This window comes from Vicugna pacos, chromosome 8 (assembly GCF_048564905.1).
Source record: "Vicugna pacos chromosome 8, VicPac4, whole genome shotgun sequence".
In the NCBI taxonomy this organism is placed as follows: domain Eukaryota; kingdom Metazoa; phylum Chordata; class Mammalia; order Artiodactyla; family Camelidae; genus Vicugna; species Vicugna pacos.
The window spans coordinates 32152416-32178956 of record NC_132994.1 but is presented as its reverse complement, the minus strand read 5'-3'; the positions used below and the strand labels follow the sequence as shown (position 1 = coordinate 32178956).

The 26541-nt window shown below is 37.0% G+C and overlaps 1 protein-coding gene across 1 annotated transcript in view; it reads left to right on the top strand.

Annotated features, from left to right (window-relative positions):
- Nucleotides 1-8288: 8288 nt before the first annotated feature.
- ATG5 (autophagy related 5) overlaps nt 8289-26541 on the top strand; it is a 103802-nt gene continuing 85549 nt past the window's right edge. Inside the window, exons 1-3 of the mRNA XM_006205619.4 lie at nt 8289-8586; nt 13688-13852; nt 21748-21875. Of these exons, the coding sequence (XP_006205681.1) occupies nt 13745-13852; nt 21748-21875 (236 nt within the window). The 5' untranslated portion in view covers nt 8289-8586; nt 13688-13744. The remainder of the gene's footprint in view (nt 8587-13687; nt 13853-21747; nt 21876-26541) is intronic.

Sequence of the window (26541 nt, the reverse complement as noted above, 5' to 3'; positions counted from 1 at the left end):
AGTTCCCAACGCTAGAGTTGTTGATAAAAGTCTGTATTAAATTTCAATTAGTACATTTTATTTTTTTTAAGTTTTTTTTTGGTTGGGGGGAGGTAATTAGGCTTATTTATTTATTCATTTTTTTTTATTTTTAATGGATGTACTAGGGATTGAACCCAGGACCTCATGCATGCTAAGCACATACTCTGCCACTGAGTTATACCCTCCCCTCCTCAATTAGTACAATTTAAAGTAAAAAAGAGAAATCACCCAAATATTCTGCCCTTTGTGATTAAATGTGACTTTCATTTTAAAATTTAAAATTTTAGTTAAAAAAATTGTGCCCAAAAAAGCTGTGAAGGAGACTTAAATGCATATTTCTAACTGAAAGAAGCTAGTCTAAAAAGATCTCATACTTTATGATTTCAACTATGTGACATTCTCAAAAACACTAAACTGTGGAGACTAAAAGGATAGTGGTTGCCAGGGGTTTGGAGGAAGGGAGGGATGACTAGGCAGATCACAGAGGATTTTCAGGGCAGTGAAACAACTCTGTGTGATACTATAATTGTGAACACATGTCATTATACATTTGACTTAACCTATGTGTAGCCTCTTTGGCTAAAGGAAGAGTGAACTGTAAAATAAATATGGATTTGAGGTGATAACGTTGTGTCAGTGTAGGTTCATCATTGTAACAAGAGTACTGTTGCAGTACAGGATGTGATAGTGAAAGACGCTGAGTGTGGAGACAGGTCTGTTGACTTTCTGTTCAATTTTGCTGTGAACTTAAAACTGTTCATAGGAAAATAATTAATTAAAAATATATATTTAACCATATAATTAATTAAAGAATACATTAATTAAAAATATGTTTTGCCCCTGCTGTTGAATTTAGCATTTAATAACAAATGTATGAACTGTATTTTTGAAAAAGAATCCATGGAGCTATGAGTTTTGACATATATAACATACAGTCTATGCATAATATCATAGCCATTGATAAACTGTGAAATGAAATGCTTTAAAAACAAAGTGCCATTTCAGTCATGACTTCTACTTTTGAACTTTTAAGACATTTTTTTTTCCTTACCCACTCTTTTCATCCTGTCCTGCATTCTTGCTGCTTCTCTGCGTAATGTTGTTTCACAGTCTATTAGAACTGTGCTAAAGGAGATAAGTCTGACAGCAGATTGTGAAATGGGTTGGTGCAGGGGAGGGGAGGCACAGAGTCTAATGAAGGATGTAGAAACAACAGCTCCATTTACTGAGAGCTCACTATGACCTAAGTACTGCGATAAATGTTTTATGTGCATTACCCTACTTAATCTTCACAGCGAGTCTGTGAAGCAGGCGCTATCATTATCCTCATTTAACCATGAAGAAAATGGAGAAGTAGGGGCTTGGAGAAGTTATGGAAGAGCCAGGTACTTGGGCACCTGACCTGTTCCATCACACGGCACTTGGATTTAATGCTCTGCTGTCTTCATCCGAAAAGTTTTTTTCTCAAGAAAGGGCCCTCATTTTCATTCTGCACTGGTGTAATTACTTAGCCAGTACTGGTTCAACGGCTTTGTCTGGGGCCATACAGGTAACAGATGTCAGATAAGGGATTTATGAGCCCATGTCCTTGGCTATGCCCTGCTGCACTAGCTTATGATCCAAGAACACAAAGAATGGAAGGAAAGGGTATGAATTTGAAGGAAATTTTGTCAGTCCTGACAAGGTTTAGAAAGTGGTTTTTTTCCAAATTGAAATAATTTTGCTGTGAAAGATTTTTTAGGATTTCACAAAATCTCTTGAGATAACCAGAAGTTTCCTATTGGGAAACAGGATTTATCACATCATTTAGAGTGCTTGTTGACTGGCCTTACTGGTTGGGGAGCTCTGAGCTTTATATTAGGTTGACTGTGACACCTGGTGACAACAACGTGTTATTGCAAGGATTTATTTTTCTGTTTTGAGAATCAGTCTATTAAGTTTTATTTATGTTTTAAGCCATCCCCTTCAGTTTTACACATCCCAGACTATTTTTATTCTGCACACATTGAAAAAACAGATTGAAAAACTGCTTGACTTTTCCCAGTTTTAAATAGTAGTTTTTATAGAAAAATATTCGTTTGGGAACAGCCAAATAATCTGATTTAAAGACTTTTTAAGAATGTTATTAATTTGGAGGCTCAAGAATTAAAACACAAATGCATAAAAGTTATGAATGTATATATTTTTCCCAAAGAACATTTGGCATACTGCTTTAATTCACTCCTGCAGCATCTGTATAGACAAATAGAAAGTACTGAGTAACTGCAACATGCAGTCTTAGAACAATATTTTCAATAGAAACCCACATTTTATCTGTAGCAGTGTTAGACTTACACATGGTGCTATGTAGTTGACATGGTATTCACAGAAAGTGCTCCAAATTGTGATTTTTAAATACATATTTATGTGCATATTGAAATTTGAATTTCCTTTGCTGCTGCCTAAGAGCTATTTCCATGTTATCAAGTACATATGATGTGAACTCAAGAAATGCTTAAATGACTAAATGAAGACTTGACAGAGTGAATGAAAGGCTATCATCAAAAGCTAAAAGAGTCAATCTACCCAGCACCTGGATTGATTTTAGAATGTCTATTAAATAGATACAAATGGAATCCCTATGACTGTTGGGCATTGAAAGTCTCAAAATATTATCTGGATCCTCCAAATGTTCTTTTATCTCATAGGAGAGAATACTGTATAATACTTTAAAAGCACAGACTTAGAATTGCCTAAAAGTAAAATCTTTGAACCGTAGACATGATCACAGTCACAATCAAACGTGTGTTAAATTATTCAGTACAATGCATTCTGGTCTGGTTGTTTTGGTCTTTCGTCAAACATTAACATCCAAGTGCAAAGAACTGATGTAGGCAGTGCCTTAGAAATACAAAGAGCTATAAACCAGTGCTAAGCTCCAACACCTCTAGCGTCCAGGTAGGGAATCTAACGTCTCAATAAGTGGTAATATAGGGTCAGTGGGAAATTGAAGAGGGCATTCCCAGACCAAAAGGGGGCAGCTGCAGCTCCACTCCAGCACAAGGTTGCCATGTGGGAGTGTGGGCACAGGATTGTCAGATCCTAGGAGAAGCCAGAAATCTAAATTTTTGAAAACTGTTTCCATTTAAATTTTTTTCAGCCTTTAGAATACATTTTAAAGGACAAAGAGAATATATCTGTCACTTTTGCTAACTGACCAAGGCTAATTTGATCATGTAGACTCTTAGGTTCTTTTTCATAGATAACTGTAGTTACCAAAGAAATTGAGATGGGTGAGGATTAATTACTTCCCCATAACCTGGATTATAATGGAAGCCAATCTCAGACCAAATTCTGATGCACATGCAGAGGTCTATTAAACAAAACAGATCATACAGCTTGCTCTGTAAACTCAATGAGACCCCAGCTCACTGCCCTTTAAGTGTTCTCACTATCTCCTCTCAGGAAAGGTTGTCTTAAGGCATATGTAACACCATTTCTGAGACTGCATTCTATAACCTTTATAGAATACATTAAAAAACACACAGACCAAGCTGCAGGCTTCATGGATTCTTATACTCTGTTCATGCAAGTGTGGAAAGAATCTCTAAAATGTTTTCGTTAACCCATACATCTTAAATATTGCTAATTTCATAGGTGAGACTCCATTTCTAACATTTATCATACTTCTGAGTAAGCCAAAAATAAAAACCCACCTCTGATATTCATTATGCTAATTAGCAACCAGGTGGCATGGATCAGGACAGGGTTAACAGATGTTCTTGTGATAGCTGCTTCCAGAGTGTGGTCCTTCTGATGTGTTGGTACCTTGCCATCTCTGGAGCATGGAATTTTCAGTTTGGGCAACTAGAAATGAAGCTGACACTAGCACATGCATAATATCACAATGTGGATGCCAAAGTAGGTTAGAGCACATTACAACATCAAACAAATGGTTCAGTTCCTGCCTATGGAACTCCAGTTTGCAGCTTTTCAGGAAAACATTCCTGCTTTTTAGGTGTTTCCATTCTAGCATCAGTTGAGACATATTGTTTAAGAAAGGATAAAAGAATAGAACAATAGGAATGTGATCATGTTCTGGGAATACACTGTAGAATGCGAGTCCAAGCGGACGGAGCAATGACATCTTTGCATGCAGATCACAAAATTGGCACCAAGACAGGGTGTAGTAGTGGTGGAGACCTGACTACCGGGCGACTGTGGGACTTCCGCTGTGCTAACAGCAGGGTTATTTCAGTCACTTTCAACTTTCCTTGCTGATAATTTTGAAACTGAAGAAGTAATAAGAGAAATCACTACTTTCTACTTAAACTCTAAGCTATGAGAAAGAATTCAGTTCCTAAGCGGAAAGTGATGGGAATCATGGAAGAAAGTTCATATTCAGCTTAGTTTATTTCCAGAAACTTTTATTGAGTGCCAGGCATTGTGCTGTCATTGGGGATTCAAAAAATGATGAGAAAACATTGAATAGTGCCTAACCCAGGTTGGGTGGATCAGGGAAATATTTTTCACACCCAAACTAGGGACTAAATAGTGTATGCCAAGTAGGGAAGAAGGGATGGAGAGTGGGTCTGATGGAGACAGCACTGCAGGCAGCAGTGACAACAGGAACAACAGCATGGAAGCATGACAGCCTGAGTGCATGGAACTGCAAAGTGTTTGATACCATTGGAATTGTAAATGCAAGGCAGAGAGAATCAAGAAATGAGGCTAGAAAAGAAGAAGGAACCAGTCATAGAGGGCCCAGAAGGAATCACAAAGAAGTTTTAAGTATCAGAGTGATATACTTAGAGTGTATTTTAGGTAATCCACTTTGCTTGAAGCTGAAATCAAATATAGATGGTCCTGGGGCAAGTGGAAGACGACTGGAGGCAGGGAGATCAGTTAAGAAGTTATCCTAATAGTTTAGGTAAGAAGTGATGAAGGTTGAAGGAAGAATTTTAATAGGCTGGGGGAACACTTGAGCCTGAAGGAAGAAACCAATAGTGAGGGAAATCCGGGAGACAGGTTAGTTGGGTGAAGCACAGTCAAAAGAGTTAGAACCCTAACAGAAGAATTTAATTTGGCTTAACCAACTCATGAAACTAGCAGGTTGGAAGTGAAACAGAGTAGATGGAACCTTGGGGTCAGGACATAATGGCATGTTAGAGTTCATACGGGTAGCAGAGACACCTTAGAGTTTAGGAAAGCAGATTCAAGTAAATTTAGAGTAAAGGAAAGTTGTGATCCCATAGCTCTGAATCTTACAAGTTGTAAGGCATGCAAAATAAAAAGTCAGGCTTTACAACTGCAAGATATTACAGTGAGAAGAAATAAAATCTTATTATTAACAGAGATTTCTCTGAGTTTCTCCTTTGAACCCAGAATTTTGGAGAATTTGTATATTTGCTTTTGGTGGAAGAGGACTTTATAAGCAAGTTCACACAAGTCAAACAGCAGCCTGAGAGTCACCCAGAATGAGCTGACGCTTGGGGGAAATGGTAACACCAACCAAAAAGAGCTCCTTAAAAGTTATCTTCATTGAAAAAAAATTTAAAAGAGGCAATGCCACTGATTGAGAGAGAAAACATAATGTTGACAAATGGAAATGACAGAGCACAAATACAGAATTCCTTTTATTTCCAAATTTTTGCTCAAGGAGCATCATGATACGAGGAGAAAGAGTACAACAATTGTTATATAGGGACACTATTAACTGGCCCATTTCCAGAGGAGAGTTATGCCATATGGAGAATGGTTAAAAGAACCAACAATGTTTATCCCAAGCAGCTTATGAGGAATGAGAGCTATCTTTTCATAGCTGAAGTACTGTCTATCAAAACAAGGATTAACTATTTCTATTGTAGGTTGTAGGTGGGGTAAGGGAGGGACAAGGGGAGGAAGGAAGTAAACAGGGTCAATTCTTAAAGGTTACAAGAAGCTGGACTTTAGCTCAATGTTATCACTTTCTACCTATTAGGATTCTCCTTACATAGTTTTTCCCCTCCCCCTAACATTTTATTAGGAAAATTTTCAAACAGGAAAGTTGAAAGAATTTTACAGTGAATGCCTATATAGTCCCCATCTAGATTCTACCACTAACATTTTACTTGCATTACCATTTATTTATCCATCTAGCCATCCCTCTATCCATCTATCTATCAACGTATTTTTTCTGATGCATTTCAGAGTAAATTCCATTTAATTTTGGCTATTGTTGGGAAGGTGGCACATTTTTGTCCCAAGAGCTTTTCTACAGAGGCTAGTGGCTGTCAGGGATGCTATAAAGGGGATTTCTGCATTGTGTAGGTGTGGAGCCAAGCAGAACCCTGTAGGCTCCCCCAAGTACAAAACCAAGTAGTTAATGATTAGGACAATAGAGTCACTGACTCAGTGTCTGATGCAAATTCCTGAACTGTTTTACAGTTACTATAACTGTCACCAGAGGAAAAGAGCTAACTGTATGATGACCAGGCTGTAGACATGACATAATAAGCTGCTCCATCTTGAGCAGTACTGAGTCTATGGCCAGCACAATTCCAAGAACTGGCCTCAAAAGAATGGGCTTAACATTATTCCTCATAATAATCCATATCTTTGTGGGCATCAAAATGACTGTACTTTGCTCTGCCTGTATATGTAAGTGGGCAACTAAAATTGTCAACAAAGAGATGCTACAGACCCATGTTGACATCTTCCAATCCAAGAATACAGAGCCTTATGCCAGCATGAAGTTACAGAAGATAGATTTTCACCCCTAATCCCATAGAAATGGAATGATGTTTGATAGTGGGAAATTTAAAGCAGCTCTTTTGCCCATTCCCTGTTCACTCATTTCTGTCCCCCTCTAAACTTAAAAGAACCTAATTATAGGAATGAGATCACTAAGCAATTGAAACTAACTCCTGACTTAATCTCTCCTCAAAGCACACCATGCCTTGCCTGAACTATTAATCCTTTTCCTAGATAAAAAGAAGTAAGAATGAAGAATTAAGTAGTTAAAGAATGATTAGCTCTCTACCCCCAACATCCTCCGTGGCAATCATGCAGGCAGATCACGGTGGGGCAAAATAATATCTGAAGAGTCAGCCAGTCTGCCCACAATGGAGAATGACGCAGAACCCAACCTCTCGCCTTGATGATTCACTGAGAGTCTTCCCCCTATTTTTCCCTTTAAAAACTGTCATGGCTGAATAAGATCTTCAGAGATGACCTCGGGACAGGAGACAGCCATGTCTCCAGATTGCTGGCTTTTCTAATTAAAGCAGCTTTCCTTTCTACTGACACTTGCATCTAGAATTATTGGCTTTTGAGTGGGGAACAGCTGAACCTGAGTTTGGTAACAGGTGGAGTGAACTGGATTGTGGCTTTCAAATATCTTTGACTGCTATTCATACCAAGAAATATATTTCACATTCCTATCCATTGTACATCACATAGATACTAAAGTAAAAATTTCAGGAAATATTTACCCTTAACATGGGTGAAGCATGCCAATATTTTCTATTTTATTTCATTAAAAAAAAAGCTAGTGAGGACTCCTTACCTTGATTTGATGACCCACCATTGGGTTGTGATTCACCACTGGAAAATCATTGGGCTACACAACCGCCAAGACGATTCTTCTTTTAAAAAGGATTCTGTGGCTCCTACTAGGATTTTCTTGTCTTAATTATCAGCAACCTATCAGGAGTTTCAGCACAGTATTTATTTGGCATGCATAGTATTATGTTGAATGGCATGCGTAACTAAGACAAAGATGTTAAATGCTGGTTAGGACTTTTGGATTGATCCAATTCAAAGACTCTTCAGGAGTAAGTTTATTAATTGTTACTTTCACCAACAGGAAGATAACGGTATGCACAATTGGATGGATGGGAGGGCTCCAGTATTCAGGTATTTCAGTCTTCTGTTAAATGCGGCTACTAATTCCTGTTGTGGCTCTGACAAAGTGGAAAAGATCAAATGAGAAAATAGATATGAAAACACTTTGAGAACCAACGTTTTACTAATGTTACTTAGCGAAGCCAGGAGAGAGATGCTGCGATCAAGCTCTAGTGAGGCAGTGTCTCAGTAGTAACTGTATGCTCTTATAGAACTGTTACGTCAACCTCCCTAAGCACCAATGACTGTGCCAAAAGCACAAGACTCTGGGAAGAGGGTAGAAGCTGTGAACTTGCCAGGGGTGTTGACCTCCTATTCACGCTCTCGCCCCGTTCGCGCATGCTCAAGCGCGGCTCCAGCCTCTTCGCGGGGTGGGGCCGAACTCCGAGGGCGGAGTGCGGGCCACGTGGGGTCCCGTGACGTCATCTCCGGGCGCCGAGGGTGACTGGACTTGCGGTGGGCTTCCAGGGCTCCGCGGCGCTGCGGGCTGTGTTCTCTGGATCCCCGTGAGCGGAAGTGCAGCGGGTCTTGGCTCTCACCTCGGTGCCGGTGCCTTCTGCGGCTGCGGGGGCCGTCCGGACTCCTGGCTGGTGCGCCTCTGCGGGACGGTGTGTCCGGCACTCGGCGCCGCCGCCCCGCCGGAGCCGGGGACCCCAGCGTCCTCAGTGGTGTGGGAAGCCGGAGGAGAAGCCGGCGCTTTTGGTAGGATATATGTGTGTCCGTCTCCCAGTGTGAGGAACTGCCTGGAGGAGGAGGGCTGGGGAGGTGCCAGGTAGGTGTGGTAAGAAGGAGGGGCGTGCGGCCCGCGAGAGGGGCGCTCCCCCGGCTGCTGGTGGTTCCTCCGGGGGAGGTGGCGTTGGCCAGGCGCCGCCCCCGGGGCCCTTACACAGGCTGTGCGGTCTTTCCCGGGAATACGTCTATTCTTTACTAACGTAGGAAGTGAGGGTCCCATCACAGGTTCTAGAGTTTAGTTCAGGAGCCGCATCCTTCGTGGAATAATTATTTGAACCATAATTATTTCACAGGCAGTTTGATTCTATCCGAAATCGGTGGGTATTTCCTCACTTTATCTTCTCGATGGCGTTTTTTAAGTCCCATTTAATAATATTTAGTGCCGACAAAGCCACTTTCGATTGGCAAAGCACTGTAACGTACTTCGATTATACTTTAGATTATTTTCAAGTCATACTTGAATTTGAGGAACCTACGGAAACTATTGGTTCTAGATTTTTCTGAGGGGTGGGGAGGCATGGCATGTTTTCAGCAAGAGTTATAACCCAGAGACTATCAAACAGCACTGAACTTACAAGGCCTTCTAGAATTTACTCGATAAATTTCAGACTCCTCGGGACTGTGGGTACTTGGATGTGAACCGAATTATTTTGTGATTTCCATAAAGGGAGTTGGTTGAATTTTGAATTTGAAAGCAAAGATCTTGGGCTGAGGGTAGTAGCTGAGGAGAATTTTAGAATTTTAGACTGTATTTAGCCATGTCTTTGATCCTCAAAGTATGCTGATTAAAATTGGGAGAGGTGAACAGAACGTACTTTGTGGATATGAGTTTTCAGACTAACATACATGCTTTAAGTGTAGGTTCGCTTTATTAATTTAACAAGTACTAAGTGCCTGTTATGTGTCAGGCACTTAACAAAAAGTAAGCAAAACAATAAACAGTGAACAAGACAACAAAATCCGTGCCATCATGAAGTTCATTTTGACGGTGGAGGAAGACGTTAATATAAAAATTAATTTAAAATGTATCAGGGAGTGAGAAGGGCTATGGAGAAAAAAAATAAAGCAATGAAAGGGAAGGAGAGTGCTGGCAGTGTGCATAGGAAATTGTGGTGGTGGCCTTAGAAAAGATGACAGTTGAGCAGAGACCTAATAGTGATAAAGAAGAGTGCCATGTGGAAAGAGCAGGCCGAGCAACCAAGAAGTCCCTGAGGCAGGAGCTCAGCTGGTTTGGCTGGAACTGAGAGAGCAAGGTGGGGAGAGAAGCAGGTATCAGGCATAGTGGGGCCAGATCATCGTTTAGGGCCTGATAGGACTTTGTGAGGAGTTTATGATGGTAGGGTTTTGAGTAAAGGACTGTACTGATCTGACTGGTGCTTAAAAGAATTTTTCTGATTACTGTGTTGTCTCTCTGCAGCAAGGTTAGAAATGTTGAAATCTCTGTTTGTAGGCTATTGCATTTATCCAGGTTAAAGGTCAGGGTGGCTTGAATCAGTGTGGTAATAGTGGAGGTGGTGAGAAATGGTCGGCTTCTAGACTTGTGTCTAAGCTAGAGCCATCAGGTGTGAAGAGGGGTCATGGACGACTCCCAGGTTAAGGCCTGAGCAAGGAAAGAATAGAGTTACCACTTAGTGATTTGAGGAAGACCACAGAGTAATAGGGGGAGAAAAGAGGGTGGAAGGTCTGAAATCATTTTCAGTTTTGCACATGCTAAGTTTTCGAGTGCCAGTATACAGTAGTATAGAGGAAACTGGAGTTTAGAAGAGAAGTCTAGGCTGAGGATATAAATGTGGTTATCGTTAACATGTAAATGTAAAGCCCTGTCTGAGATCTCCAAAGGCAAGGTTCAAGGACCACCCTGGAGCACTTCAACTTTTGGAGGTTGGAGAGTTATGAACTCTCCCCCAGAGTTGGGGTGGGGCTGTTCATTGAAACCTAGGTTGAGAACAACTGTTCCTTAGTACCTAGATAGAAGGAAATTGAAAACCAGGTTTTTAGTTGAGAGAGAGTGAGGAAGGAGATGTGAAAATCTGAGGAGAGAGAGGTGATCTGGGAGACTAAATGGACTAGGGAAATATGAGAACACTGGGCAATACTCAGAGCCCACTTTTGAGGTCAGTATTCATGAATCTAAAGGGACACCCGCCAGCCTAGAGTGTTATTTTTAGGTGTTTATAAATTTACTACTAGCAGATATTTGATATTTTAAGTGACTTCCTGGTGGTTGGGGATTTTGTCAGCATAATAGCTTCAGGTGATAGGTTAGCCTTTCTTGGGTTTGTCATGTACGAGGGACTGTTAATTGTACATTCTATTTTTGTCATACTCATGATGCTGTTTGCTAAATGCTGTTGGTTGGGCACCTACTTCTGTTCCAGGCTCTGAATTAAATGCCCAGAATACAGCAGTCAAGAAGTGCTGTCTCTCTCCCTTGCCCTCAAGATACTTACTTCTGGTAGACTGCATCATGGGTTGGGATTTCTGTTTTTCCAACACAGTGCCTTCAAATTGGATGCACCACATTGATAAGTGTAGAGTATGTATGAACTGGAAAAATATTTTTCTAAAATAAATGAAATTTGCTAAATTTAAAGGGTGATTGTACTTATTTAGGAAAGAGTTTAGGTGGAAAAGTTTAAGTAGCTAGTATAACTTTTGAATATATATGTATTTTCCAGTTGTTTAACAAAAATTCCAGAGCCTACCATGTACTAATTATGCTAATATCTTGGATACAAAAGTACATATGACTCAGTTTCTGCCATCAAGGAACTCATAGTTCAGTGTGGGAAGGGGCAGAAGACAGATAAGATTAACATAACTGCAGTACATGGTTGTAACATATAACAGTAAACATATAATAATAGAAGTAATTAAATTACTTTTGCTTTGTGGAAAGCTTCCCAAGGAGTTGATGTTACACTGACTCTTAAAAGACGATTAAGAGTTGGCCAAGAGAAGAGGCATAGTGTGTTTAAGCTGAGGGGCTGTGGAAGCATGAGGAACCGTGTATTAAATACATTTACCATTTGTTGAGTGGTTGGTTACCAGGTGAACACCCAACAGCCCTGTGAAATTAGAATTATCTTCAGTTCACAGATACGAAGTTTAGAGATGTCAGATTTGTTGTCCAAGAACACAACATATACGTGGAAGTCAGGGTTTAGACCTAAGTCAGTTTGATTTCAAAGCCCCTTAACTACCTTACTGTATTGTGTGCTGTAAGCATTTAAATCTTCTCTGTCCTTGTTCTTTATCGCTCAGCCAGTCTTTTTACCAACTTCTATTCATTCTTCCTTGGAAAGGCCTCCTATCTGTCTCTCATCAATCCCCTGCTACCAGTCCAGGTCAGATTCTCATTATTGTATGCCTTAGTGCTGAAATTGCTTTCTGGCTAGCTCTTTGGCTTGGGATCCCCTCTTGTGCACTGCTACCAGACAATTGTTTTAATTTCACCATTATAAAACCTTACAAGCTCTCTAGGCTTGCTGGATGAAATTAAAAATCCGCAGTCTTCCATTTGGTATGCTTCATGACCCAGTCTCATTTTACATTTACAAATTTGACCTTAAAGGAATAATAATTGCTTTTATTTCAGCACTTACTATGTGTCTAGTATCATGTCAAACACTATAGATTTTTTACAGAACAACCTGGTGACTTTTACAGGTAAGGAAATTGAGACTTAGTGAAGTAAAGTGACATGCTAGGATCGCATGTGATATTAAAACATGTCACAATGTCAGTTCTTTCACTACCCCTACTCCTCCCAATACAACGTTTCCTAAAAAGTTGGCACACATATTGCTCCTGCCCACTTCTTGCCTTTGCTGATGCTGTTTTGCCCTGCTTGGAATATTTGTCTTCTTTTTGCTTTCCATATTACACCTGTTCTTCAAGTTCCATATTTTTAAAAATTCTTCCCTGAATACTGTAGGCTATATTAGTATTTAACTTCTTCCCCTCCTTCTTTATTAAAGCTCTGACAAAGTAACATTTAATTATAACCATGGATATTTTGGAATTGGAAGGGACCTTGGCAGTTGGTATGGTGTGATGGAAAGAATATGAGATTGGAAATCAGATTAACAATCTTTAAGCTCATAAGTGCTATAGTAGAGGAAAAGTAAAGGTGCAATGAGAAAACAGTTTCTGCCTGATTGATGCATAGAAGAAGCCTATTTTGAGCAGCGTCCTGAAGGACGTTTGGAAGGCAACTTTAGTGTAAGGAACCACCAGCGTGAGCAGAGTCATGGAAAGGACATGAAAGTGCATGGCATGTTTAGCAGATTTATAGATAATACCTACCAGACAATGCCTGAGGTTTTAAAAATGTTATCAGTACCACCACCACAACCACCACCATCATCATCATCATCTTGAATGCCCTCAGCACTTGCCGCAGAGGTGGGCATGTCAAATGATCAAATATTTATTGACTCTGTATTGAGTGTTATCAGCAATGTTCAGTGAGTAATTTTTTAGTATTTTCCTTTACTCTTACAATTCCTGTTTACATTAATAATGCTTTTGGTTATTCTAAGTTCTTGAAGTCTTTGACTTTTAAACATTTTTTTGAGACATGCTCTTGTTGGTTCTATAAATTATGATGCTAGATTATAGTCCTACATATAGGTATTATTCTAAGTGTTCTACATATATTAATTTAGTCTTCATGTCTATCTTATGTGGTAAGTGCTGGTATTCCCATTTTACAAATGAGAAGCTGAGACACAAAGTTGTAGTTGAAGAGTTCACCTTAGATAAGCAGTAGACTCTTTTGGGGCTTGAGAGGATGACGCAAGTCTAGTTTCACTTTGGCTGTGGCTCATTAATTGCATATGGAATTTTGAAATGGTTACTTCAGTGATCCCTTTAAATAAATAATGGTTCCACATTTAGAATTTGTTGTACTGATTTTTATGCTTATTCTTAAGAATGTCGATCACACATTTTTTGTAGTGAATAAACTTTATGACATTAATTTTTTTCCTGTAATCTTTTCTTTGTTTTGGAGCAGAGTCATTTACTCTTGCAAGGATCTGACTAATACTCTTCATTTTATTTTCAGTTTGGCTTTGGTTGAAAAAGAATTTAGCCTATATGTACTGCTTTAACCACTGGAAGAATGACAGATGACAAAGATGTGCTTCGAGATGTGTGGTTTGGACGAATTCCAACTTGCTTCACTCTGTATCAGGATGAGATAACTGAAAGGGAGGCTGAACCATATTATGTAAGTATATTGATGGTAGCAAATGGGATATCTTAACTTGATCCATTTTGTAAATAAAGCTCTAAAACCTGGAGGCTGTTTTTCAACATTTTATATACAATATGTGCTTACTATGGAAAAAATTTGGAGGCACAGATCAGCAAAAAGAAGGAAATGAGAATGACCTCTAATTCTACCACTCAGAGGAAAAAAACCCCACTGTTGACATGTTGATATGGGACCTTCTTGACTTTTTTTTTTCTTGTGCATATATAATATATGATAATGAATCATAAGTTATGTGTTGTTTTTTAACAGTAAGTTATTTTGAAAATAGTAAGTTCAGATTTGACTCTTGTATTTAGGTGGTTCAAAGCAACTGTTTAAATTCTTTTTTATAGCTTGGTGAACATATGAATGTATGTGCCTGCATATGTTCATGAGCTAGTATTTATTATACAAAATATATTATTTAATAACATAAATTGCTATATATAGACTTGTAGGTTTGACTTAATGTATTATCTGTTCTAAAAAAGGGGATCAAATATCTCTTGATTTTAGCCTGCTTTTTTTTTCTTTTCTAATTGCATATGTAATCTAAACTTAAGCATCTGTCCATCAGAGATAATAGCATCTTGCCTTTTTACTGAATAGCCCCTAGTAGGCAGAGACATTCTCAGTTATTGTTATTTCAGTTTTTTCTTTTTATCTTAGGTACACATCGTATTATTTCCCCAGGAGGATCTGGAAAAGTGGAAATGTGTCTGTAGTGCTAGACTAGTTCTTGTTTCGCTTTAATAAAGCTTGCCCTTTGCTTTCTCCCTCTTCTGTTGGGGAGGCAGCGCTGCTCCTCAGCCTGCTCCAGCTGTGACAAGTCCGACTGCTGGAGGAAGCTACTTAAGGAGCTGTTCACTACTTTTTTGGGTATAAGAACTGTTTCATTTTTCTCTCTGCATCCTCGAATCTGGCATAGGTCATGCAAATGGTAGATACTCAGTGCATGAAAACCTCTCCACATTCATGTTGGGGTTTTGTTTTAAATTGTCTCTTTGGGCTTTGTTATTGAATGATAATTTCAAGGAAACTGAGCAGTCTTTTGTTCTAGTATGCAGGTAACCATACTGATTATATAAATTTGAGTCATTTTAGCTTTGGAAATAGCAATAGTTTTCTGCCCTTAGAAAAACTTACATAGTTAAAAACAAAATGTGATCATGTTTCTTTTTAAAAATGTTTCATTTGTCAGATGTATTTTCCTCCTTCTCCCTCTGTAATGTGGGCTGGAATATCATTTGTGTTTGTTTCCAAACTAGCTTTTGCTGTTTAATTAAAACTTAACCTTGGGTGGCTTTCTAATAGTATCCAAACAAAGGAGTGTATATGTCCAGTTGGTCAAAGTGGCAAAAACTAAGAAATACATACATGATTTAAGTCTATTTACTTTTAAATCAGAATGTTTGACACACTTCCTGTGGTTAAAAAAAATGCAAGTAAAGAATGCATTTTTCTTTCTTTATATATGAATTTGATTAAATATGAAAAGATCATTGTGAGATTAGAAGGTAAGTTATTTTCCATCCATTTCTAATCAAATTAAAAATGGCAAAGAGTATCAGGGATAACTATCGGAGGAGGAGGATTGTTTCATCTAATAGAAATTTTTTCCCTTGAATTCTTCCTAATTCTTCACCCAAAATAAACTTTTATATAGTCATTATAATTATGTTTTTGAAGACTATTGGGTGACAGGCATATAATAAATATTAAACAAAGAACTGAGCTTTAAAACTGACTATAAGTCAGTTTAAAAAAAAAACCATGTAGCATAATCCAGATTTGGCTCATAATACACACTTGAATATAAGTTAATATATACAGAAAGAAAATATCCAAAACCACTAGCAGGGGTTACTCTTAGAATTATTATAGGTGAGCATTTTAATGCCAATATAATTTTACTTCACGTGTGTCTTGCTTGTAAATTCAGCCTGCAGATATTTTTAATTGCTTTGAGTTATAATAACGATAATGTTTAAAAACTCTGGATGAAATGAGGTGAAAATATCATAGCGTGAGAGCCCAATAAGACTTCTTTCCCAGACATTCTCAAAGTTCAGGGGAGGTGATGTAACAAGGTTGTCACCATGGCCTGGAGAGTCCATTCATATTCAGGTGGAGGGTAAGGATGGGCAAATGTGAGGGTAGTTTACTTTTATTAATGTTTATTGCTTATTTCTTAGAAACTAGATTTTAAAATATCCACTCATACCAAATTTTTAAATAATTATTATTCAGAGTCTTCTGGAATTTTCTGTTTCCATTGGAAAAGCATATTAACACTTTGATTTGTTGCTTCCACATAAATCTTTCAACCTACATCCTCTATGTATATCATTGAGAATTATATCTTATTTTACAGGGAATGTTAGGAAGGAAATTTGTTAGAAACTGGGCAACTTCTTAGCTTTTGTTGTTTCTGTTATATTCACTTGAACTGTTGCTTTTCATTTAGATTATCTGATATGAACTATACATACTCAATTGCATTCATATTTTGTGACTTGTTACCACAGGAAATCACACAGACACGTGGTTATCAATCTGAGTGGATCCAAAACATTACCCTGCAGCCCTGTTGTGTTTCCTTAGTCAGCTGTCTTTGTTCTTCTCCACTATGACTGTTCTCTGAGCCCTGACCTCATCTTTCTTAACAGGTGGCTTCACTTCCTACTTCACAAAAAAAATGGAAATCATGTGCTATGACCTTCCTTAACTTTCTGCCATCAAGTCTATAAGACATATCTGCATTCATACATTTACTTCTCCTTCTCTCCCGTGTTAATGAAGAGGTGTCCTTCCTAGGCAGAGCCCAACCATCCTCCTGTGTTCTGGATCCCATCTCCTGACTTCTCAGGAACCTGGTGGTTTCTGATATTTTCCCTGCCTCACCACCCCCCGCCTTCTCTATTTATTTTACTTTCAACTTTTTCTATCTACTGTATCTATCTTTGCAGATTTATATTGTCTCAAACCCTTCCTATCCTAAAACAACCCTCTGTTGACCCCATCTCCTTTTCAACCTCTTGCTTTCCCTTCACAGCCAGACTTATTAAAAAGATTGTCTGTACTTGTTATCTCCTTCCTACCTCCACCACTTACTTCACTGTAATATTTTCACACTATTCCGATAGAACTGTTCTTGCCAAAGTCACTAATGGTTTTTTTTTTTTTTTTTTTTGCCAGACCTAGAGTCTGTCTGAACTTTTATTTGCTTGATCCCTCAGCGCTATTTGATGTTGTTGGCTGTTTGCTCATTGTGTGGCACTGTCCTCTCTTGCTCTGCAGTGCCTCCTTCCTGGTTGTGCCTCTTCCTTTCTGGGTTTTTGTGGTCTCCTTTGCCAGATCTCCCGCCTTTGCTTGTTGCTCAGTGTTGGCATTCCTTGGAGCTTTGCCCCTTTTTTTGGTTTGTTTCACTTCATTTCCCCTCCCCTCCCAGAGCTCTCATCCATTTTTATGTCTTTGTTGACATTTTTATCTCAACGACTCCACAAGGTTTTTCTCCTGAGCTCCAGACCTTTATGTCTTTTTGCTATAAATGTTCACTTAGTTATCTTGCAGGAACTCAAACTGAGTGTGTTTGAAACTGGACTGATCATTTTTACTCCAGAAAACCTCGTCACCTGCTATATTTCCTTCCTATTTTTTGCAAGTTAGACCTATCATCCAGCTGATTAATTAGTCTTACTAGAAATGAACATTGGGACTCATCCTTTGATGCTTCCTCTTCCTGTATCCCTGGCATTCCGTCAGTAACTTAGTCCATCAGATTTTATATCTGAAATGTTTTAGACTTTTCTGATTCCTTTCATACCCACTGCTACAGCCTAGTTTAAAAACTGATGGATTATATAGTATTAACTAATTTCCATGGTTTCAGCATTGCCCTCTTTCCATTTTCCAGTCTGCAGTTGGAGTAATCTTTTCTAAATACATATCTGATCTTGTCACTTACCTGCTTGAAACCTTTAGTGGCTTTTCATCGTCTTTAGGATCCTTAATGTAGTTTACAAGGTTCTTCATAATCTGGTCCCTTACTTCTTCAGTGCTATTCTATCCCAAACCGCTGTAGTCCTGTCACATTTGACTTCCTGTAGTTCCTCAAATGTGCTGGTCATTGTCCTTTTGTATTTGGTCCATACCTTTTTGCAATTTCCTGTATCTGGATTGAGCAGCAGTATCTCCCACCCTTACTCACACCCAGACATCCACATCTATCCATGTTTGGTTCATTCCTGTTTCCTTTTTGACTCTTGCCTTAAAATTGACTTCCTGTCAAGGCTTTCCCTGAGCCCCTAGATTAGGTTAAATTTCTTTGACTACTTGCTCTTATAACATTCTTTACTTCCTCTTTGCAATCATCATATTTGCAATTATGGTTTTACTATCTGTCTTCCTCTCTAGCCTCTAAACTCCATGAGAGGAAGGATTCTTTCTGTTTCATCCCATGCTCTATCCTCATTGCCTAGTGTGATGCCTCACGCATTGAAATGGAATAGAATTCTAGAATATTTTAATTCTACTTTTGTTCTAGATAAGTGAATTTCTAATTTTATAACTGAAAATTGTTGGGACAAAATAGGATTTGGCATAAACACTCTTACACAGGCACTCTTTTCAGAAACATAAGCAATCTATACAGTTGTGTGAAACATGCATTCCATATAAGCTGTACAGAAAAAAATGAATCACTTGTGTCATACTCACTGACAGTGTTAGACAAGGAGGAGGAAGGGATCGGTAGAGTCCATGTAGCTGACAGTATCTCCAGAGGGGTTAATTCTTTTTGTATTAAAAGAACTTGAAGACATTAATTGAAATGGAATAAGCTGGACACAAAAGGACAAATATTTTATGGTTCCATTTAGATAAGGTACCTAGAATAATCTCACTCAAAGAGATAGAAAGTAGAAAAGTGATTACCAAGGGGGCCTGGGGGAAGAGGAGAATGGGAAAGTTACTGTTTAATAGGTAACAGAATTTGAGTGTGGGATGATGAAAAGTTCTGGAGGTGGATAGTGGTGATGGTTGCACAATAGTGTGAATGTATTTAATGCCTCTGATCTGTACACTTAAAATGGTTAAAATGGTAAATTTTATGCTAGGTATATTTTATCACAATTTTTAAAAAGAACTTGAAGTAAGCCAATGCAATACAGCTAATAAAAAACTGAGTGGTACAGTCTGGATGTAGAAAGCAGGACAATGTCTTTTTGCTGTTATGTTCATTTCATTTTTACTTATTTAAATATTCACTAGATAAATTTCATCTATACCTACTCTAGTATGGTCTTTCTTAAATCTTAGAGTTATTTCTTAGAACTACTATAGACATTTGTATTAGTTACAGATTACTCCCAGAGACCAATTTGGAACAGAAGATTCCAGCTATGTTTCAGTGTAGATCCTGTCTTAAGATTGGACATTCTTTCTAAATTATCACTTTTGGCCTTTCGCCCCACTTAAGCTTTGGCATTTCTGATTTACTAAGCAGATATTTTCTGTATGCCTGCTATAAAGCAGATACTATTTGGGACATTGGGGATGTAGCAGTGAACAAAACAGATGAAATCCCTGTCTTAGTGGAGTTTACCTTCTTATGTTTCTCATTCCTTATTGTAAAGAAGTTTTTGTTTCATGAAAATCATTTATGAATTTTTCAGCAACTTTGATTGAACCCTGTGCATGTACAACCTTCTCCAAAATCACGAACTGATATCCATACTCACTGATGTATCTTTTCTTCTTACGATTTCCATAGGTTAATATCATTTTCTACAGTATGGATTACTGTGTAATGCCCAACAGACATTTTAAATTAAAGTCTTGGATTTACTAATATAGAACTATTGGACTAATAAGTTATACTTATCTATTTTTAGAAAGTGGCTAATTTACCATGCTGTTTTAATTTCTTAGAGACTATCTATGTTACATCTGTATTTGATTCTGTCATTTCTGACTCTGAGGAATCTTTTATTTGCCATTTGTTTAGTAGAATATGATTTTGGTGAGTTATTTAAGCTGTGTGTAAAATAGGTGGTGATAATACTTCCGTAAAACAACTAGTGCTTTTCCTTTTGCATAACATATATTAGTTTCCTTTTTCTTTTCTTCCCTAATCACATCCTAGTTGTTTCTTTATAAAAGAGGAACTTAACGTTCTCTTGAACACACAATACTATCCAATGACTTGTTCCATGTATTAGTACCTTCTATTCTGTTCCGGAGTGTGCCAGCTACCTCCCACACCCCCTGTATCCAAAAGCTTCTAGGACCACTGTCATGTTCTCTTACCTAGCTGGGGCCTGTTACCTTAATCTTTAGTGATTAAATATCAATCATTTTAACCGGAATATTTCTCTTGGTATATAGTCTCATTCCTAGTATGTAATTCTACTTGATTTATTGATCAAAAGACATAACCTTAAATAAGCAGCATGAAAAATGATGCAGAGTTAGACTCTCAAAAGCAGGTGAGAGTAACAACAGTTTCACAGCAAAAGAAGAGAAGCTTAGGAAAGCAAGAAATGACTAGAGTATCTGCTGCAGGGGAGGAAAAAAACACAATTTTTTTTCCAATTTCTGCATTTTATTTGCTTGTGGGTTCTTTATATAAATCTTAACCAGTTTTCCAAAATGCTCTCTTATGTTTTCTTCCTGGGTACCTTTCTTGGGGAAAAAACACTAACAGCCTTCATACTATTCCAGTTGAGGCTTTACGAACCTCAGCATTCCTTCCAAGACTTTTCTCTCTCCACAGTCCAAGTAGGCCCAGCCTGCATGAGGACAGGATTGAGGGAGTTGATACACAGTGGCAGGATCACCAGCCCCTGAACTCATGTGTTGTTGCATTTAAAGATTTAAATGTATTGCTCAAAAGTCTGTCATCTTTAACCTGTCTCCTTCACATTTCTTCATTAGTAATCACCAAAATCTGTTCTGACTGTTTTCCAGACCTCCCTCACTTTTTCCCTCCTTCATCCCTATCTTATGTAATATTTCCTATCTAAAGTCTTATCCTTTTACAGTCTTTTATACACAACTGCTAGAATTCCTCAGATACTTTTTCTCATTATGCCGTCTTCTTATTTGTGGTATCATAGTGGACCCCTATTGTTTATCAAATGAAAGTTTCTCTTTTATCTTTAAAGGCCTTTCTGTTGCTTTCATGAAATATTCTTAAAGCGCTTTTTTATGAGTTTTTTTTTTTATAACCTCCACATTTTTTTAGCCTCATAGAAGAGGACAGATTATGTCTTTGTCTTGGTTGTTCTTCAGTGCACCCAAGCCAATACACAATAGATTATCAAAACATGTGGGACCAATTAAGAAGCCTTTTTTTTTTTTTTTAAATAGAGGTACTGGGGATTGAACCCAGGACCTTGTGCATGCTAAGTATATGCTGTGCCACCCTACTGAGAATTCTTGATTGATAAGTCAAGGTGTACATTAGGACAGAGTTGATTATCTTCTCAGGAGTTTAACTCAGGTGAATCATACTAATTTTTAAGTTAAACTTGATAGAACTAACAAGTATCCTAAATAGTGTGACATCTGTTTGCACTGTATTTTTATTTGGAAAAAAATTTTGCAGAAGGATTGCACATAGGCTTGTGTTGTTTATTCTAGGCATTTAGCCTATAAGCTGTACATAAAGTAATGACCTCATAAGAAATTTTAAAATGTCTTAGCCTTTAACTTTTGATTTTCTATAAAGAGAGTTGACTTTGTGTGGAATATTCAAAATAATGCAAAGAACATGGCTGTTTTTCCTTAATATTCAAAAACCTATTTAGTATATTTCTTTTTTTAAAAATAGTAAATAAATACGGTTTTACAAATTTTCATTTCAGTTGCTTTTGCCAAGAGTAAGTTACTTGACGTTGGTAACTGACAAAGTGAAAAAGCACTTTCAGAAGGTTATGAGACAAGAAGACATTAGTGAGATATGGTTTGAATATGAAGGCACACCACTGAAATGGTGAGTAAATTTTTTTGCATTATTAAGCATTGAATATACATTAGCTTTAAGAAGGTGTATAGACTTGAAGCAGTTTGTTTTTTTTTTTTGAGTTCCATACAAGAAATCACTAGCCTAGCTCTATAATACAGTGAATTTTAAACCAATGCTAGAATATTTTTTGGAAATTTTTCTGCCTTCCATTTGGATGCATGGGAGATTGGACAGATTTATATATTTTCATCAATAGATTTTTTATATGGCATAATAATACTATATTTGATTATGGAATTTTTTTGTTTTAACATATATTTAAAACTCCCTTGTGAATAAGTCACTCTGTGATACTATTCAGTTTTGTTTCTATCTCTAAAATCTGTATAAACAGATCTTTTAAACATATGATTACCTAAAGGGGTATTTTCAAACTGATTGCCACATGTGGTTGACCACTGTGCTATAAGCACATCTTGTTTATCCTTGGCTTAGTATTTAAAATACATAGATTTCCTTTTTGTGTGAAAAATAATTTAGATAGTTTATCAAAATATCATTTTTTTCAGAAACATTTAAAATAAATATTCTTTTTCAGAACAAATTGAAAATAAATCCTAAATCTGGTCTTATCCATGTGCAAATGATGTATTTTTGTACTTCTTCTGTTACTGGGAGCTTTGGTTATTGTACTTCTAAAAATATTTAATGAAATTGAAATTACAGAGAGAAGAATATTAAATAATGGCTCAAAATATGGTGGGATATAGGCATTGAAATGCTGCCATATAGATGTAGTTGAATGAAAAAGATACAAACTGAGTTGAGCTTTAATTGAAATAGGAAAATATAAGTAGTTTAATAATGGATTTAGTGCCTGAATCCGGGAACAGTAAAAAATGAAGAGTTTTAAAAGAGATTTAAAGCAAATAAAAGAAAGTTAGTAGGTGTATGATAAATACAGCTGACTTGAGTCCAGAATGACTTAGAAACAAGGAGTGAACTTTTGGAACTCACATTGTGCTGATGAATTTCCAAGAGTGAGTAGACTTGTATTAATGTCTTAGAAACACACAAGGTGATATCTTGTATTGAGTTATGGGTCACATCACTAAACTTTTTCTGTTTTGTATAGTGTTCGTTTTTAAATCAAAACAGTACTGAGCTTTATAATCACATTATCAGACTCATTATGACTCTTGAATAGTTCTAGACCTTGGGCAGCATAGATGAGTCATTGTTTTCTGTTTCTTTTTATTTCTCAGAAGAATTGGAGGTTTTGGAATGGGAAGGTGGCTTAAAAGAAGTGTAAGAGGAGCAAGGATCAGGAGAGTAGAGGGAAAGGAAAGAGGGGGAAAGATTGTGGGTGAGTAGCAATAGGATATATCTATGTTCTTGACAGTTCTATCTATATTATAGTTGGATATTGAAATTGTATTGCTTTGTGTGTATTAGTTATAGATTATGGTAAGAATTCATACAAGTGACATGGGGCTCTTCAGTTTTATTGTTGTAAAGTAGAGGTTGTCAAGTGGGCCCTATTGACATTTTGACCCAGATAATTCTTTGTTGTGGGAGTGCTACTCTGTACATTGTAGGATTTTTAGCAGCAGCCCTGGCCTCTGCCCACTAGTACCAATACCATTCCCTTCAGCTATGATAATAAAAAATGTTGCTAAATATCCTGGGTAGGGGGTGCAAAACCACTGCCAATTGAGAAACTCTGAAAAAGATGGGAAACCTCAATTTAGTGTTTATAGTAAATGATTACGTTATCACTTTTTAGCTGCTGTTTTATTCTGTCCTATGTGGTGATATTTTTGCATTTGATATGATTTGTATTCTTTAAGTTTATATTCTACATATGATACCAATAAACAATGTTGGGACCCATTTCTTTCATAATGATTTTGGCTTCAAGATAATTATGTTCCTACTTTGTCAGTATTTATCCCTTCTATTAAAGAGTGAAGTTATTTTTCCTTTTAGAGAGCTTATGTTAAAGCAGTTGTGTTCAAGAATCTTTATTTTAGTTTTGGGGGTGTTAACTATGGAAGTAATATCATGCATAAAAATTTTTGTCTTGCTCTAAGCTCATTGTATTCAGTGGCTTTTGATACAGCTTGTCCTTTACTATTGTTTGGTACTCCATATATTTGAGGAATGAATAATTTCCAAAGGCATGAATATAATTCAGAGCCTCTGGGCTACATTTTGATCTTTTATCTCTTTCCTCCGAACAATAACAATTTTCTCCTATGTGAAAAGAATTACCTTCCTGAAAATAGGGTAGCAATATCTACCTGGCTTTTAATCAGTGGGTTTCATAAGATAGAATAATCACTGTAGGGAACCAGCTACCACTGAAGCTTTGTAGGACTTGGACCCTTGAGACCACACAAGTATCTTAAGAATAGAGGAGCATTTATTTGAATATGATGATAACATCTGTCTTATGCTTGATTCTTTGGTGTTTTAAGTAAATTAAAGTGAAAAAGGAAATCAAATACCAGTTCAGACAATTCATAAAAGGAGGAAAGCATAAATCAATTTGCCTTCTCCGTCTATATCTCCTTTTCCTATTCGTCTTTATTGTTGTTGCAGATGTTTAATTGTCTGTGTGAGATGCTTGAGCCCAGGTGCTTTGCACCTTAAACATTAGAATGTAAGAAGTGCTAAGTAAATGTTGAATGAATAAATGAATCTAAATAAGTCTTTTCTTTTTATTGAGAAAACTGAGGCTCAAGTAAATAAAATAACTTGCTCAAGTGATCAAGTAGGACCAGATTTTGAGGGTCTAAGTTCAGGTTTCTTTTTTACCACACATACTGATGATATATTCTATTTATGAGTTGTTGTTTTCTCCAATTCTGTATGTGCTAATTACTTACGTTTTAACTTGTTCGTATTAGAGTAGAAAATATTTAAGAACAGTGGTAAGCACACAATGAACACTAAGTGTATTGTTGATTTTGTAGAGAGATGCCAAGGAAGTTTCATCTGATCAGTACTTTATCCTCTGCCATCCTTTCTCTCTCTAACTTAAAATTTTATATGGAAAGTGGAAAGTGCTGATCTTAACTCAGATGTAGGGACCTCTTTTTTTTTTTTGAGTGATTTGCATTCATTAGTCAACAGAGGGTGCTCTAACATTGCACTTTAAAGGGTAAAGTTTCTTGTAACCATAACCCAAGTGTTCAAGATTTGTATTTGTTATTTTTATATTAGGCTTCTTCTAAGAGAAAAATTCTTGGTTCTTCTAAAGAATACTTTGTTAGTATACCCTAGTGCTGGTCAGATTCTGGGCCTTCAGGTACAAAATTTGGGAGAGTTCTCTGTCAGCTGTAAAACAGGTGTCTCTAATGGGATATTACTATTTTGTGTAAATTGACCTGTTTTCAGGACTGGCTGTTGAAAGTAAGAAATTGCTGAAACTACCTTTTGAATTAAAAAAAAAAGACAGCAAATACTAATGTTGATCTTAAACATAGGTGTTTAAGTATTAAATTCCAGAATTTAATGTTGTACCTATGTGATTTCGAAACTAAATTTTAACAGAATAACTTTAACATCTTAATCATAAATACTTTGCCGGCTCTTCTCTCTTATGTTCAGTCATTTTTCTAAAGTTGTGAATTTCTAGACTTTTATAAATTATTCTGTAAACTAAATTTTTGAAGTGTGGTTTACTTAGCATTTTATACATGTGGTATCCCTTTGGTTATTTTTGTACTTTTTCATATCTAAGAATAGGCTTAAAAAAGCTGTGAAATACAGTGCTAGTCTATAATTGTTTGTGTTTGTCCCATACACAGAGTGAGGCAAAGTCGACTGTAATCATTAAGTTACTTTGGTTTACAGTTCTGTTTCCAGTGAATCACTAACGCAGCAAACTCATGAATAGGATGTATTTATTTCAATGAAATGGAGTGAGACAACCATACTCTAGTATATGGGGAAAATTTCTTTTCAATGCCTATCTTAAAATACTGGTTTGCTATCTGACTGCAGATGTTCAGACTAGAATGAGCACCCTTGGCTGACCTCAGAGCAGCATGTCCCTTATTGCTATGCCATGTGCCAGTATACATATATGTATGTATATATTTTAGCAAAATAAAGAAGAAACTCATGCAAAAAAAATGTTATTCTTTGTGAAAATTGAATTTAGAAAAGACTAGAGTGACTTAAGGAAGAAAAAAATGAATAAAATGTGGAAATACACCTAACACTAAATATTCTGGTGCAGTCAATTTTTATAGGACAGTAGATTGAATCTTTACTAGTTGAGTCCTCTTCTGGGATATATTCCAGGTTCAAATCCTCACCGCTCTCTTTTCTTTTAAATTTAGGGTAGATTAACAGGAGTAGCAGTGTAACAGCCAAATGGCCACAGTATGCTTTGCTTATAGTTACAGCTAATGTGGTTTCTGTGTTATGGATTAGGAGCCTCTTGAGGAAACTATATAGAGTATCTGTTTAGAGGAGTTGTGCAGTTTAGTACTTTTGATGTCTTTGTTGTAAATCAAATAAAGTGAAAGAAATTCAGTACTTTTGCTTTTTGCCAGTTCTGCTTTACAGATTTTCTTGCATATTAGTAGACTCATTAGTAATTAGCAACCTTGCAACCAGTTAATCCAGATAGTGTATTTGTTTGGCATTAGTATCCTTGCATCAAAATCATTCTGACATA